The sequence below is a fragment of the Tauraco erythrolophus genome, chromosome Z (genome assembly GCF_009769465.1).
Source record: "Tauraco erythrolophus isolate bTauEry1 chromosome Z, bTauEry1.pri, whole genome shotgun sequence".
In the NCBI taxonomy this organism is placed as follows: domain Eukaryota; kingdom Metazoa; phylum Chordata; class Aves; order Musophagiformes; family Musophagidae; genus Tauraco; species Tauraco erythrolophus.
In genome coordinates this window covers 31,034,620-31,050,562 of record NC_141496.1, presented here as the reverse complement: position 1 = coordinate 31,050,562, position 15,943 = coordinate 31,034,620, and the positions used below count along the sequence as shown (strand labels likewise).

The 15,943-nt window shown below is 40.2% G+C and overlaps 1 protein-coding gene across 1 annotated transcript in view; it reads left to right on the top strand.

The window, feature by feature from the left end:
* The window catches only part of FCHO2 (FCH and mu domain containing endocytic adaptor 2), a 111,693-nt gene extending 104,219 nt beyond the window's left edge, over positions 1–7,474 (top strand). Inside the window, exons 26-28 of the mRNA XM_086629987.1 lie at positions 1,335–1,399; positions 4,834–4,998; positions 5,236–7,474. Of these exons, the coding sequence (XP_086486113.1) occupies positions 1,335–1,399; positions 4,834–4,998; positions 5,236–5,258 (253 nt within the window). The 3' untranslated portion in view covers positions 5,259–7,474. The remainder of the gene's footprint in view (positions 1–1,334; positions 1,400–4,833; positions 4,999–5,235) is intronic.
* Positions 7,475–15,943: the final 8,469 nt, after the last annotated feature.

The following is a 15,943-nucleotide window of genomic DNA, read 5'->3' as shown; positions in this document are numbered from 1 at the left end:
GCCCTCCTCTGGACCCTCTCCAACTGGTCCATGTCCTTCTTATGTTGGGGGCTCCAGAACTGGACGCAATACTCCAAGTGAGGTCTCACGAGGGCAGAGTAGAGGGGGAGAATCACCTCCCTCGACCTGCCGGCCACGCTCCTCTTGATGCAGCCCAGGATGCGGTTGGCCTTCTGGGCCGCAAGAGCACATTGCCGGCTCATATTGAGCTTCTCGTCCACCAGTACTCCCAAGTCCTTCTCCTCAGGGCTGCTCTCGATCCAATCACCACCCAGTCTGTAATTGTGCCTGGGATTGCCATGACCCAGATGTAGGACCTTGCACTTGGCCTGGTTAAACTTCATGAGGTTGGTACGGGCCCACCTCTCCAGCCTGTCGAGGTCCCTCTGGATGGCATCCCTCCCTTCCAGCGTGTCGACGGCACCACACAGCTTGGTGTCATCGGCGAACTTGCTGAGGGTGCACTCCATGCCACTGTCCACGTCACCGACAAAGATGTTGAAGAGGGCCGGGCCCAACACGGACCCCTGAGGGACGCCACTCGTGACCGGTCTCCACATGGACATCGAGCCGTTGACCACTACTCTCTGAGCCAGAGGGAGTCCCAGGCAGCTCTAGTATAACTTGACCTCCTGCAAGAAACCACTACCATTCATGCTACTTCTGTGAGCATTTCACTCCTGCTACACCAATGCCAAAAGCAATTTCAAAGCTATCAGCACTTCATGCCGCTCACAGCTTTATGTTCTTGGCTTTCCTTTGATGGAACTACTGCAAAGCGCTCCCAGAGTTAATATGCACTGTCAGCTTAGAGACTGTGGTGCTTGGTGCCCTTCTCTGCCCCTTTACAGTGTCGGAAGTTAGCTTAAACTCTGTGTCACTTACACCAACTAGTTTTACTAGAATGGAAATGGAATAAAATTCATGCTGCTGAGTGTCTCACATAGGGGAAAGCGACCAATATTGCTCCCCCTCACAGCATTATCCACGAAGCATAAAGACAACAGCTTTCAAACAGCTTCCAGGGCATTTGGCCTGCCCTTACCCTTGGCCACTACAGGGGGTTTTGAGTTGTGGAGCCATAGCCAGGGCACAGGACAGGGCTAACTGTATAAAAAGGTGGTATGTATGTCGAAGTTCTGCTGCTCAGGGGCAGTATGGCATGCTCTTCTCTTTTCCTGTTTGGTTTGTATAGTTTTCCACAACCTTACCTTAAAATGAGCAAGTATTTTTATGAACCTCTGTTTAGAGATGTCTGTAATATACTGGTGTAAATCTAGGGAAATAATATGCTAAAAATTCATGCTTATAACTAACCAACCATTCTCTTACAGGAATGCAGACCAGATGAAAGCATATTGGAAAATATCTAGCATTTCAGAGAAGTCTGAAAATGGAGGTAAGTTGAACTCTTTTTGTTTACTTGTACAGAAAAATTTTAACAGTAAAAAGGTATGATCAGTTTAGCCTCTACACCCTCATGCCTGTTCACACATCTTCTTACGCTGTATGTATCCTGTTTACCAATTAACCTTATTCTCAATGAATTTCCTCCTGAGAGATTCCATTAACAGTGACATGTCAAAACATAAATTTATTAATTAACTACAAAAAGAATAGTGAAGCTCTGTGAAAGCAGTCAGAAGCTCTAAAAGAGCATTTAGACTGAGTAGGAAATTATTAGAATCATAGAATCATAGAACAGTTTGGGTTGGAAGGGACCTCAAAGATCATCTAGTTCCAAACCCCCTGCCATGGGCAGGTACACCCTCCACTACACCAGGTTGCTCAAAGCCTCATCCAACCTGGCCTTGAACACTTCCACAGATGGAGCATCCACAACTTCTATGGGCAACCTGTTCCAGTGCCTCACAACCCTCAGAGTGAAGAATTTCTTCCTTATATCTAATCTAAATCTACCCTCTTTCAATTTAAAGCCATTGCCTCTTACCTTATCACTACACGCCCTTGTAAAAAGTCCCTCTCCAGCTTTCCTGTAGGCCCCCTTTAACTACTGGAAGGCTGCAATAAGATCACGCCGAAGCCTTCTCTTCTCCATGCTGAACAGCCCCAACTCTTTCAGCCTGTCTTCATAGCAGAGGTGTTCCAGCCCTCAGATCATCTTCGTGGCCCTCCTCTTCTGGACTTACTCCAGCAGCTTCATGTCCTTCTGGTGTTGCGGACTCCAGAACTGAACGCAGTATTCCAGGTGGGGTCTCACGAGAGCAGAGTAGAGGGACAGAATCACCTCCCTTGACCTGCTGGCCACGCTTCTTTTGATACAGCCCAGGATGCAATTTGCTTTCTGGGCTGCCAGCGCACATTGCCGGCTCATGTTGAGCTTCTCATCCACAAGCATTCTCACATCCTTTTCCTCCGGGCTGCTCTCAATCCATTCTCCACCCAGCCTGTACTTGTGCTTGGGATTGCCCCGACCCATGTGCAGGACCTTGCACTTGGCCTTGTTGAACTTCCTGAGGTTCTCACAGGCCCACCTCTCAAGCCTGTCGAGGTCCCTCTGGATGGCATCCCTTCCCTCCAGCATGTCCACAACACCACGCAACTTGGTGTCATCTGCAAACTTGCTGAGGGTGCCCTCGATCCCACTGTCCGTGTCACCAACAAAGATGTTAAATAGCACTGGTCCCAGTACCGACCCCTGCGGAACACCACTTGTCAATCATTACATCAATGCTATTTGGTAATGAGCAGTTATTCGAAGGAAAAATGTGTCTTTTCACACACTGACAACTGAAATACAGTAGAAAGAGATAAGTGGAAGGAAAAAAAAAAGTTCCAAAGTCCTGTGCCGAGATAGGCTTAACATCTTGACCAATATTTTGAGAGTCTTTGACAGACCATATACAACTGCAGGAAAAATGAATCTTATGCACATTTGCTCAGAGCAGTGCTTTATACAGCACTCTGTAAGGTTCCAACAGTCATCCTCTGCCGGGCTACATTTCCCTGAGGTCCAGCTGATGTCACAGCCTTTACAACCTCTGCAGGTGCAGTGTTTTTCTGAAGCAGAAAAACAGGGGCCAAAGGGAGGGACATCTGTCTCATCCTCAAAGCCTCTGTGGAAAAATGAATCGTGGTGTAAAGGAAAGACCTTTAACCCTAAGAATTTAGTGAAGGGCATTATGAAAGCACAGATTTGCTTGTAAATGTGGCTGCCTTCATATAGAAACCACAAACCTGGAAAGGGAAGCCTCTTCTGTTCCTGTAAAGGCTGCAAAGTTGTGGTCATCATTCAAACAAAATCAGAGAGAATTTTATCTGAGAGAGGTTATTGCTGTAGTCTGGTGTGCTTCATCATTCACTGACCTCAGAGTTCTTTGCCGTCTGTCTTCCATTGCGATTACATAGGGATAGCCCTCTTTTTTTTTTTTTTTTCCTTTTCCAAACTCTGAATCTTCTTTTAAAGGAAAAAATACCATACTAAAACACAAATGCAGCCAAATGAAGAGCTACTGTGCACCTGCAGATCAGGATAAAATGTGCTGCCAATGATGCAGATCGCATCTTGTGTGTGTGCTGTAGACCTGCACATATCCCACTGCTTCTGCTATATTCCTTCTCTTCCCACCATCTTTCTTCCCCTTTTCTTTAAGTATAAACACATAGTACTCACAATTCAGTGTTTAGGAGGAAGTAGTACTATGCTGGTCTGACACTTCCAGAGCAAAGGGAGAGGTTGCACAAACGCCGTTAATATTAGGACAAATGTCTTGAGGTCTTCTTTATTCTGGTGTACAGAGCGGTAAAATATTTTGAGTTTTTTTATGGCCCAACACATTATGTGAGCTGACAACTGCAGACAGAGATAAAACACAGAACAAACTTTCAAAGCACATGAATATCTGAGTTTCCATACTTACAGTGGAAAGAAGTTCCAGTTTACCCAGACTGTTACAGACCTACTGAAGAAAATTTATCAAGAATAATTTCATTCACTAATTCCAGCTTTTGTCCCAGTGATGTTTCAGTTGCTAACTTTCGTTGTCATTTAGAAGTTCCTATTGACTAGGAATAGCAAGTTGTTTTAAAGAAGTAAAAATACTTGACTTTCATTATTCCATTATTAACTATTTCAATCTCACTTTCCCCAGCATGTTTTGCAAGAACGAGAAAAGACTTGTTTAAGAACTTGAAAAAGAGACTACTAACAATGTTGGGGGGTTTTTTTAAATGCTTTGCATTGACTACAGAAATGCGCTTAAAGTAATTTTGAACTATTACTGCTTTATGTTATCATCAAAGTGATGACAATCCACCACTGTCTTTGAAAAATCAACTGAAATTTGTGGGGAGAAGTATTTAATTAGACTTTGTCTTTATTAGAAAAATAAGAATTTCTTTCCTCTATGTACACTACACTGTGTAGCTGCATTTCTTCCAATGGTTTTGTTTGTGCACATTCATCCAGGCAGACTGTGACAACATTTAAATATTGTAACGTACTTTCAAATCTGCTAATCTAAAGTACTACAAATGAGATAGGTGGTATTAAGTACCGGCAAACCAGCGAGCCTAAATGATGATTATAGGGACTAATCGGGTATTTCATGTAATAAGAGATTACCAGGCTGTCTGATACACGTGCTGTATAGTGTTGCAAAAGTGTGTGTTCTCTTTAAATGATTCAATAGTCATTGTCTTAAGCAAAGTATTGGAAAAAATAGGCTTGTCCTCTCATCTCTTTTGAAAATTTACGTGGGACTGACTGCCACAAGGAATAGATCTCAGAGGGCACTATGTTACTTTCCCTTCTTACTACTAAAATTTTGTTCTTGCAAAACAACCAGTTTTTCCATTTTCTTATTTTTATAGGTTCTGGATCCCTCAGGGCAAAATTTGAACTTTCAGAAGGACCTAGTAAGCCAGCAACACTTGCAGTGCAATTCATTAGTGAGGGAAGCACACTTTCAGGAGTAGATGTAGAGCTCGTAGGCACTGGCTATCGGCTTTCCCTCCTTAAGAAGAGATTTGCCACTGGTAAGGCACTGACGTGTTTATATATTCAAATTAATGTTATCTATTCTGTAGTGTTAAATTATAAAATATGAAACTGTTAAATGAGCGGTGCATAAACAGTTACTTTTCATTAAAATATGGCTGAAAACTGTTTCTTGGGTTTTTTGGTTTTCCATAGTTACTCAAGCTGCTCCCAGGAAAATACTGGCAAAATCTGTTTTATCCACTGACTGCAAAAAAACTACCTTTATTTTTCAGGACGGTATATGGCAGACTGCTGATGTACCTGTGAAAGTCATTGGATCAAAGGAGTGCAAGAAGCTCACTCTGCCCTCTCTACTTCGCAAACACTATTTTAACATGCATTAATTTTTTCAAAATGTTGACCTACTTTGAGGCTGAACTACAGAACAGAAAATGCACTTTTAGAAGTCATTTTGCAAACTTTTTATTACTTTATAATAGCACTGAAGTTAACTTCAACACTGTCTGTAAATGATCAACTGCAATATTTGGGAAAATTTGTTGAAATTTTAGTAAATTTATATAGATGAAGTCAAACTAGTAATCCATAGTGGTAATGAAAGTATGAAATTGTATGTTATACTGTAAACATTAAACCTAAAAATGTAGGAAAGCAAGTAAGAAATATTTGAGCTTTCCATAAGTAATATTCATTGTTCAGATTCTTTATATTGCCAGTTTTTAAAGAAAAAAGAGGCAAAGTCTCACGTAGTTCTCTATCCACTCACGCCACAAAACCAGCTGAGTTAGAGATGTATAAAAGAAACGTAACTTGATGCCCATGTATCATATCTTATTAACATGTACGTTGTTTTATATAGGGGATTTTTCCTAAGTGCAATGTCTTACAAAATTGCAAAACACAGCAGAGATTTACTTCTGCAGTTAGTAAATTTTATGGGCGTTGTGATTGTTGGAATTAATGCTGTAGATTTAATTTATTTTTATATGAATTGCATAACATTTGTGCCTTTTAAAAAAGCCTGTGCCTATCCAATTTGTTGTTCACATGCCTCACTTCCTTTGTCAAAGTTTGGCTCTTCATGAAGAAAGCACGGTGTTTGTATAATACACACAACTTCATAAAAATTTCTTTGACTGGGATTTATTTAGAAGGTAGACTTGCAGGAACTGGAGATGGTTTTAAAAGAGGTTTAAAATACTGGATTACTTCCTCATGGGGTGATTGCAATAAATGCGGCTGTAGTAAAGGGAGGTGCATCATGCAGGAAGGACATTGAAACTTTGAGGTAGTAACTTTAACGTCACCAAAGATGAGAACGCTGAAAAATCACTGAAGATGGTAAAAGAAAACTTTTAAAGCAAACAGCGTTTCCCTTCACTTTGACTGCACATCTTGGGACCTCGAGTGCTGTTGGGGTTGTGTGATGTGAATGTAAACGTAGTTCTTTGGGAGAAATAGCATTTTAGAAGGGTATTTTATGGCAGCAGGGTGACAAGTTCTGCCATTTCTATTAGTTTCATTTTTTTCTATAACCACCAATTTTAATATTTGTCTTGTCATCTAATCTGCTTGCCACAGCCTAAGCACAGGGAAGTGACACATAAGTACACTTTTTAAAGCGAATCACTAATTTAGAAAATATTCTACATATTTGTATTACCAAATGTTTTTTTCAGTGCTGAAATTGAAAGTATTGGGGCAAAATAATTCAATAACCTGCACATGGGAAGTTTATATGACGATTTTGACTCCTTCAAATTCTCTATTAAAACAATAAAACATGCTTGAACTAATTCATGCAAAACCAGTAATGAATTGGACTGCTGAAGCTTTACAATAAATTAAGCTTTGTAGGGGCTACATAAATTCTAACGTAAACTACACACTTTTGCAGATGAGCATTCCATTATTAGCATTAAGCACATACTGTACTGTAGGTTTGATTGGAAGAGCTCATTTGGCTCTTAATTTGCCAGTCTTATTGAATGGAAAATTTCTAACTCATAAAATGGTACAGTCTTTTTACTGGAATCTTAATTGTAATCTGCTTTGCAATCAATATGATATGACAATATTTTATTAATGAAAACCCAAAACTGTACTGCTATTTTTAATCCAGTATTACTTTCATTTCTAAGTTAAATGAAATAGTTACATTTCAGCACTTTTAAACTAGCCTTCATTCAGGTGTTTATACATACATTTGCATCGGGTGCAGGTTACAATTTTGAAGCCATCCAAGTTTATACAGACTTTTTGTAAAGAAATTCAAGAAACAATGTAAAAAGTACATGTAGCTATCTGATAAAAAAATCCATATGTAGCAAGCTGGTTCTTGCTTGTGTATACAGCAATATCTGTTGTAGCTGCCTCCTAAGAAAATTAATTTGTAAACACAACTCTAAAGGATCTGAATTTTTATGAATTGTTACTACATCAGACTGTAAATTAGAGCATACAAGTTTATCTTACAAAAATTGTAAATACTTCTGATTTTTCAGAAAATGTAAATTTTAAAAAATTTGCATCCATAATAAACATGTAATATATAATTTAAATACTGATTTATATTGCCTGTACTTTTGCAGTCAGTCCCACAGAGCTTATAAGCAATAAGATGACTGAACAAAACTAGGCCTGTATTGAACATTTTACAATTGTTAATTGATTTTTAAGTGATAAGGGGTAGAGATAATATACAAACTCTTCTATATATTTAAAAAACAGTGCAGAGAAGGTGGGTGGAATGATGACTTCTGCCAAGAGTTGCATCTTCACCAAACTAGAATGCCTGAGATGTCTACAATGGCTTACACCTTTACTAAACTGATACGCTTAACTAATAACTTAGATTGGGCAAAACCGTGGGTCTTTTATCAGAAAAATCTTAAGTTTGTAGGCATGAGCTGTTCTCTGTAAACAGCACTATCAAGTTATGTATATTCTCTAACTCCCTTAATAAGCCTCTGTTTTGTTGAATGCACAGGAAAAAAAATCAGTGGCAAGGTTGAAGTAATTCTTTCCAATTTCTTATGTTCCACCAGTCAAAAAAAACAGCAGACGATTTAAGTACCACTTCAGAGGTCTGAGAACAGTCCTTCTAAGCTGCAAGCACATAAACAAAAGTTGAAACTGAACAAATGCATTTCAATCTCTTTCTTTCCTACTAATCCCACAGCGCTTGTAAGTTTAGCAAGTGATCACTTATTAAATTGACTTTCTCCGCTGGCTGGCTATCATTGCAGTAAGTACCATTCTTGTCATGCTAGAGAGCAGTAGTCCAAGGGCTTGATTCTTATCTTCTGCTGGAAGGCAGGAGTGAAGAACGTGAGCGCCCAACAGTCAGACCAAATGGTCCATCTAGCCCAGCCGTCGGTCTTGAACAACGGCCAAAGAAAAGACAATGGCACAGAGAGCCACATTTCCTTTCCACTCCCCAGCATCCTCAGCCACGGGTTCGGGACGTAAAAGGGTACAATGCTGCTCGGTTTTTCTAGTATTCACTGAACTTAAAGCGTCAGAGATCACTGCTCTGGCACTCCTGTTAAAATTTGACTTCTGTTACTGAAAGCCAGTGCCCATGTACTACCCACAGCTACTTAAACTGGATTTGTACTGCTCAAGCAGGTTTGCGATTATCTGAGTACATGATCAGGTAGTTTTTCAGGGATAACTGACTACCTCTGACTACCTCTACCACTGCCAAATAATATTTACGTTGAGTATCTGAAGGAGCTAAGATATTTGATTATCAACTGGAACAGCGTGGGAATTACAAGAGTGGTGGGGTTTGCTATCTCACTAGAAGGGAAGGTCTTTCATCATGCCAAAAAGGATTACATTTCAAATCTTGTGTGTTTGAGAAGCTTAAGATAGACATCTTAATATCTGTGTACCTTGTGTTTTCTTGGAATTTCTAGATAATTGGTTTCCATTTCAGTTGTCATGAAAGGGCAATTTTACTTTAGAGCATGCGAGAAAAAAACTCAGGAATTCCTCCAAGGATAGAGTAAGCTAAAAACAGTTCAAGGTATTAAAGCAGCAAATAACATATTTACTGTGTGGTGCCCTTGATTGGACTGATTACCAGGCCTCTTAATTGAAAACTTAATGTTTATCTTGAACTCTGCATATTATTACGCTACTGAGTATTCCTGCTCAGCTCAGTTTGACCTCTGTGTTTACTGACACGTCGATTTTTAAGTTCTCTCTTAGTTCATTCAATATCCAATAGAAAGCATTCAGTCTTTAAAGAATAAAATAATTTTAAAAACACAAGATTTTTCTGGATTACTTACTAAACATTTAATACTCAAATTCCACATTTTCTGTAGCTGCTTTCACTTCCTTTGGATTCCATTCTTTCTGGGTTTACACTGGAGATGGCTATTTTGATTATTATAACCTAAAGTACGATTTTGTTTGCCATTGTCCCAGCTGTATCTCTTTTAAAAAGCCTTGTTCTGTAACTTAGCTTTTTTTTTCATTGTTATCACTCAGCTGTTTATTTTTTTAAAAAATGAGTTCATCATCACAAGCCATAAATCATGCCAGCTTCACCACTCCAATTACGATTTCAACTTTTCCTCCTAGAATCACCCAATCTGCCTTCTTGAACTCCTCATTTCGTCAGTCATGTTTTCTGCTGCAGAAAGTTCATAGTGGTAACATGTTCAGCCATGACTCAGTTCTTTCCTTATCGTGGTTAAACGAAGCAGCCCATTTTTACAACAACTGCTGATTCTCCCCTCCAGATGTCCCCTCCTGCTTTGTAATTAGATAAGCTCCTTATATAATATCCACAGCCTTCCCTTCTGCTCCCTGTACTGTCACTGGGAGGTTATATGAACAGTCGTCACTCCTACAGAAATACTAAAGCTGTCCCAGTGTTGGTACTGGTAAGACATTGCATCTGAGCAAGATGCACCAATACAACTTGGGAAGGAAAAAAAACCCACCACCACGACAATCCAAGCTCAAAAACTGTTATTTACCTTCCCCTTGCGTTGCACTCTGTTTCGCTGGAGCCTCACAGGACTGTGGATTTTGACAGAGAACCGAAGTCTGAACAGACGCAACTTTTAGCCCCTGACTAAGCAGCTGACCTCATTCTTGAACCCAAGTTTCTCCTCCACACGTCAGAACCCTCAGCCTCTGTGTATGAGTCCCTCCTGGCTTTGGAGCAGTTCCAGGATGGCAACACACGCGGAGCACCTGCGTATGCAAGCGCAGGAGGACGACCTCCATCTGTGATCTGCCACCTCTGCAGCTGACATCTCCGCAAAGTCTCACCAGTCTATTCCCACGTACGGGCCAAACGCTGCTGCAGCTTTCCTCCTGCTGAAATCACAACTCCTTGTTTGGAGGAGTCACTTGATAACCAACAGTAGGCTGAATGTTCGCTTCCAGTGAGAAAACAGAATGTGATTACTGAAGTGACAGAACAAATTCAGTTTTGTTTAAGGTCTAAAATGCAGAAGATTGCTCAATTTGAGAACTGCATCTTATACACCTAGAACAGAAAACTTGGCTTTAGACGAACACCCTGTTTCTATGGCATAACTTCTTTAGATAATATAGAGCAAACTCCACACTCACAGGAGACAGAATAAGGAAATTACATGGAGAAACAAATGTGGGCTCTAGTGTTCCCTTTAGATTAAGAGGGAGAGTATGTATTTGACACAACTTTTCCAATAAAGGAAGTGAAAATTTAAAGTCAGCTGATGGGCCATTACAGCTATTCTCTTGCATTTTGCAAGATATTTGAGGAGACCCTCAACCTTCCCAAAACTGAAGTGTCTTTTAAATACTGTGGGAGAGCATGCAGGATGTCTTCCCTTGCAAGAAGTGCTGCTCTGTCCATGTAGCTATGAGCTAGAACTTGGCGTTACAGCACTCCGTGCTGACTGAGTGTGGGAGCACAGTTCACCTAAGCATCCGCCTTTGCTTCCAGGCAACAGTAAGTTTCCTACAGGGAGAATTAGAATTCAGAGGTTTTTAGCAAACAGCACCTTCTAGCCTTTCCTCTAAGGGGTCATCCAGCTTAAAACAGTCCTACAATAACCTGGTTTTGGTCAAAAAGAGTAAAACCATCATTTGTGTCTCAGGAAGCCGTTCGTCCCCCATGTAGGCAGCAACAGTGCAGTCTCCTGCGTTTCATGCTACCAATGGTTAGGAAAAGCCAACAGTTGTCACAATTCAAAAAAAAAAGCTTTCCAAAGACGTTGCTTCTTTCTTAAACTGGTGACTGTTACTCAACACCAGTTTTTAAGCAAAAATCGTACTGAGTTTTACCCTTGAAGAGTCATTCCCAGCCCAGGGGAACACAGACTCAGCTGTACCATCAATTCAGGTCATCAGTAAAGCTGTATGTGTGTTTGTACCGACACAAAGGAGCAGCAGTATCCAGAAGACATGTTCACTATTTCAACTACTCACAACAGTCTACAAGCTGTTATTTTAGCATCTGGAGCGAATCTTAAGACCTTGCTCTTGTCTCCAGCAGCACCAGTAGCCTGCTATGTCCTCTTCACGGAAGCTGTAAAGTATTCACAGCATACTGTGCCATATACAACACAGTTTGAACAGAAGACAGATTTCTACATCAACCCTGTAAAAGTTAACTGGTAACATTTGGAATCTCCTGCTACTATGTTTGAACCACTGTGATCTCTTCTATTGTTTTTTTCTGGCATTAAAAAAAAAAAACAGTGGAATATTTTTAAGAACTTGGTTAGTGTTCACAGTGAACAACAATACCTGCCATCACCCATCTGTCCAGTCCAAAGACAGATTATCCAGCTGCATTAAAATTCTTGTTAAGTCTCTTCTGGACATTTTCCTTTAGTTAAAGGGTCTTCTATTCTCTGAGACTTTTTAAAGCACTCTGCACTTGCCTCTGTATCTCCACCATGAATGTTTAGCAAAGCCTTCTTCACATGTCTCCTAGGAAGGCAGATTTTTTATGGTTTTTGCTGTCACTAGCAATATTTAGAGGCACACATGAATTGTATGTTTACGATAGATACACAACCATAGTTAACCAGCAGTTTGCAAATAATGATTCAAATGAACGTTAGACCACATCAGGTACATCTTTCAGTGTTCTCCCCAGTCTTCACTGGCTCTACGGAGAATACTGTCCACCCCACTGACTGTGGAGTGACAGCACTCCACTGTCATCTCCATAACCCAACTGGTAATTGTAGCAATCGGGTCAAGGCGAGGAATATGTTAAAAATAACGTGGGAGTATTTCTGTAGTGAATAAACCGGTACCATCCTTCCAGAATAAAGCACATTGCACCGAGATTCAAGAGACCTCCTTGCTGTAGTCAAGATGTACTTTTAAATCAGAAACACAAAGGGCTGCTGGTAAGGACCATGTTGGAACTACTTGACTTGGAGCGATACTATTAGCATTCGAATGATCTGCTGTCAGCTGTATCTAATCTTGGAGATTCCTCTTTGGCCTGTCACTTCCCTGAGTTAAGAAATTCTGTGCTCTGGTAATTTTGTACAGCAGCTGCTTTCCTCTAGGAGGGTCCTAAACTCTGGAGAAGCCCCCATGCTTGCTGGCTGTGAGCAGATTATGGGCAACTCATTTATAATGCCCCAGACTGAGCTGAAAACTGGAGGCTGGAGCATAGAGGCTGAGGAACGAAGTAAACATAAATTAAACACTCTCTGATGCAGTTGCCAAACAATCACAAATTATACCTCATCTTAGGCCGCCTGGCTGGATTGCACAACCAAGTATTAGTGACAACCAAGTCACCATTACTTGCTTGGATTTGGCTTTTATAATCAGGTTCAAATAGTACGGGCAGGTGGTACTTCAAAACGTCAACTTTTAGATATTCTAGACATTTATAAAGCAATAATCCCATTATTGAGATGCCTACACTAATTAAAACCAATCAAACTGGCTTAGGCTACAGCTTCATGATGAGCCAGTCGAACAGTTCAGTATCACCAAAAGACATAGGCCATGTTCTCCATCTTCACCCACCACACCTTGTACCAGGTCTGGCATGCATTGCGTTTATCTATGAGTCAACTCACAAACCAGACATACATTGAACCCAGACGATAAAAATAAAAATAAGAATAAAAATAAAAATAAAAATATTTATGCTAAGTTTAGCCAACTTGCTAAGCAAGGGTGGCACCAGGGTCTGACAAACACCAGGCACAGGAATTCTGAGCCTAAGAGCAGAGAAGGGGTAGGGAACGAGATCTCCTCCTTTTGGCAGCAACACATCACAAGCCCGGCTCAGCTGCTCGCTAAACCACAGCCGGAGTGGGGAACTAAAAGCAGCTGGTTCCAATGACATAATGGAAGACTTCTCTTAATAGTGGCTATAAACCTCAAAGTCATAAACTGTAAGAGATTGATAAGAACAGCAAATAAACACAGGGGGTAGGAAAGTCCATGTAGATGGTTTAACTGAGGGTGACAGAGAGGAGTTTAATCCCAAAAACGACAACAAAAATGTTTAACTTCCACTGTGTTACTTCGCCCTTACTGCCTGAAAATGCCAGAATCGGCAAGAACACAAAACAGGGAGAAAGAAAAGTGTTCAATAAATATTTTGCCACATTTTTTAAAAGACATCTAGATCACACAGTCACATGGTGAAAATACTTTGCAATCCAACTGTATCTAAAGAGAGATATCAACACATCATCTACTAAAGCTAAATATTTTTAAACCAGCAGATCAGATAAACAACATCCAAGAATTTAGGAAGTTGAATAAGCCATACTATGGACCATTAATTTTTATTTCTGAGAGTCTTAAAATGCTGGAGAGTATTAGAAGATTAAAAGAAAGCTAAGACTGCACCATTACCAAAAAAAAAAGAAAAGGTGACAATCCAATTAACTGTAATATAGAACTTGGTAAGAAAATTAAAATACAGTTCAGATAATTACTATCGGTCATGGATCTACTGAATAGAGGTCTTAAACTAATTTAGGATTATGTTGAAAATCTGGATCATAAGAGTAATAGGGTCAAAAAGATTTATGTAAGATACCTGATTTAGCAGTACACAACATTTACATTTATAACTAGAGCAATGCAAGAACATGACAGATTAAAAAACGAGTCTTCCAACGTAACTAAACAGAGAATCAACTTTAAGCACATTTCTGGTGAATTCTTGCAGACTTCATAATATTTAATATTTTTCCAGTTACCTGTGTTAAATTTTGAAGTTTTGCAGACAACAAAAGACTGGAGTAGAAAAAAAAAGACACTAGATCTCATGTATAGACAGTTTTTACTACTTAACCATCATACAGAAAAGGCAGGAAGAGACATTAGGATCAAACAAATAAGGACAAAATAACCTACCACTCTGGGATAACCAATGACTTTTCTGAACTATTCTTAAAAGACAAGCAGGGCCAGAACTGCCAACAACAAATCTGCAGATCTTTGTGGGATCACCAGAGGCTAGAAAGGAACTCTGGAGAGATCATCTAGCCACTTCCTCTGCTCAAAGCCGGGGCAGAGACCTGAAGTCTTACCAAACTAATGAACTCTGAAGAGGTTAAAATGTGGGCTTTAACAACAAAAAGGTCCAAAAAAAGAGTGATTTCTGTGGAAACAATCATTCCACCATTTACCAGCACAACCTCCTCCAGGCTCTTTTGACTTTCTGGACCTTCCATTAGTTCAGTGAACATCTATTTTAACTATCACTCTTACTTATGCTTTTCCTCCTTCTATTCACACCCACTCGATTGAAGCTCCATTCTCAGCATCTTCCTTTGAGTTTTCCGTATAAAGAAACAGGTTCCCTGGAGAAAGCTTGATTTTACTCTCCTGACCTCAATGGAAGAGTGAAGTAAGCCTTTGTTTTCATTTACTCCTTTCCACCTCAGTAAAACTTGGTATCTGGCATCAGCGAGAATGACTGGAAAAGACATAGGCCAGTGTGACAGATCTGCCTATACAAAAGAGTTTTGGAGACGAGGTTCACTTCAGACTGACCTAAAGTTCCTACTGAAAGGAAATTTCTGAGCTTCGCTCAGTCCAGACGACTCTTCCCTACATCCTGTCCTAAGTCTTGTTCATCCACAACAGAAGCAACACTCTCTATCCTAGATACGAACATGCTTACATGTTCTTTATATGGAGAGAATAAATTTCTGTTGTTAATTTCTTCAAGGATCTTCCTGCCATCTCCACCCACCTTTTCCCAGTGTCCGTGTCAGATCCTACCAGGTCCTGAAAGACGATTGAGCTGTCTGATATGATTCAAGCACGTATTATGGGATCGAGTCAAACATTTTTACGCCTTAAACAACAAGAGCTCTACCCACAAAGCTGATCTAAATTTTATACACTATAGTGTAGTCAGGTACTGTGCACAGAAGACACAAAGCTTGGTGGTGCAGCCTGCTAGCCACTTTCTTCTCATGTTCCTGGAATCTTTATCCAGATAATCCAAGGCTTATCAGTGACTCCCTGCTTGGAGTCACTCATGGAATAAAAAGTCCTATAGACCATATGTCAGAAAAAAGACATGATCAATATTCAGAAATTCTTCTTCATGGCACATAACCCAACCCTCTCCCTTTCTCTCTCAAGGCCTTCAGAAATTACCTCCGGCTACAAGTCTCCTAAGTAAGTATGAGAAATCTGAGTTTGAGGGAATCCAACAGCCTGTGTTGCCACACAGCCATTTAAATCACTTTTCACACTGGGAGACAAGTAGCTTAGGTGTGTGGCAGTAGCATCCAATAGGTCCCATCAGTTAGAGAAAAGCTTTCAGCTCCAGTGCCTGGATACATCCGTGCACAAGCATGCACTCATGACACTCAGAAGAATCAGTAACCTGCCTTTCTTCTGTGATGATGAATTCAACAATATAAGATAACAAACATTTGAGATTGCACAGAAATTAATTGGCATAATCTACAATGTCAAAACAGTTAGATAAAGCAAGAAAAACATTTTTAA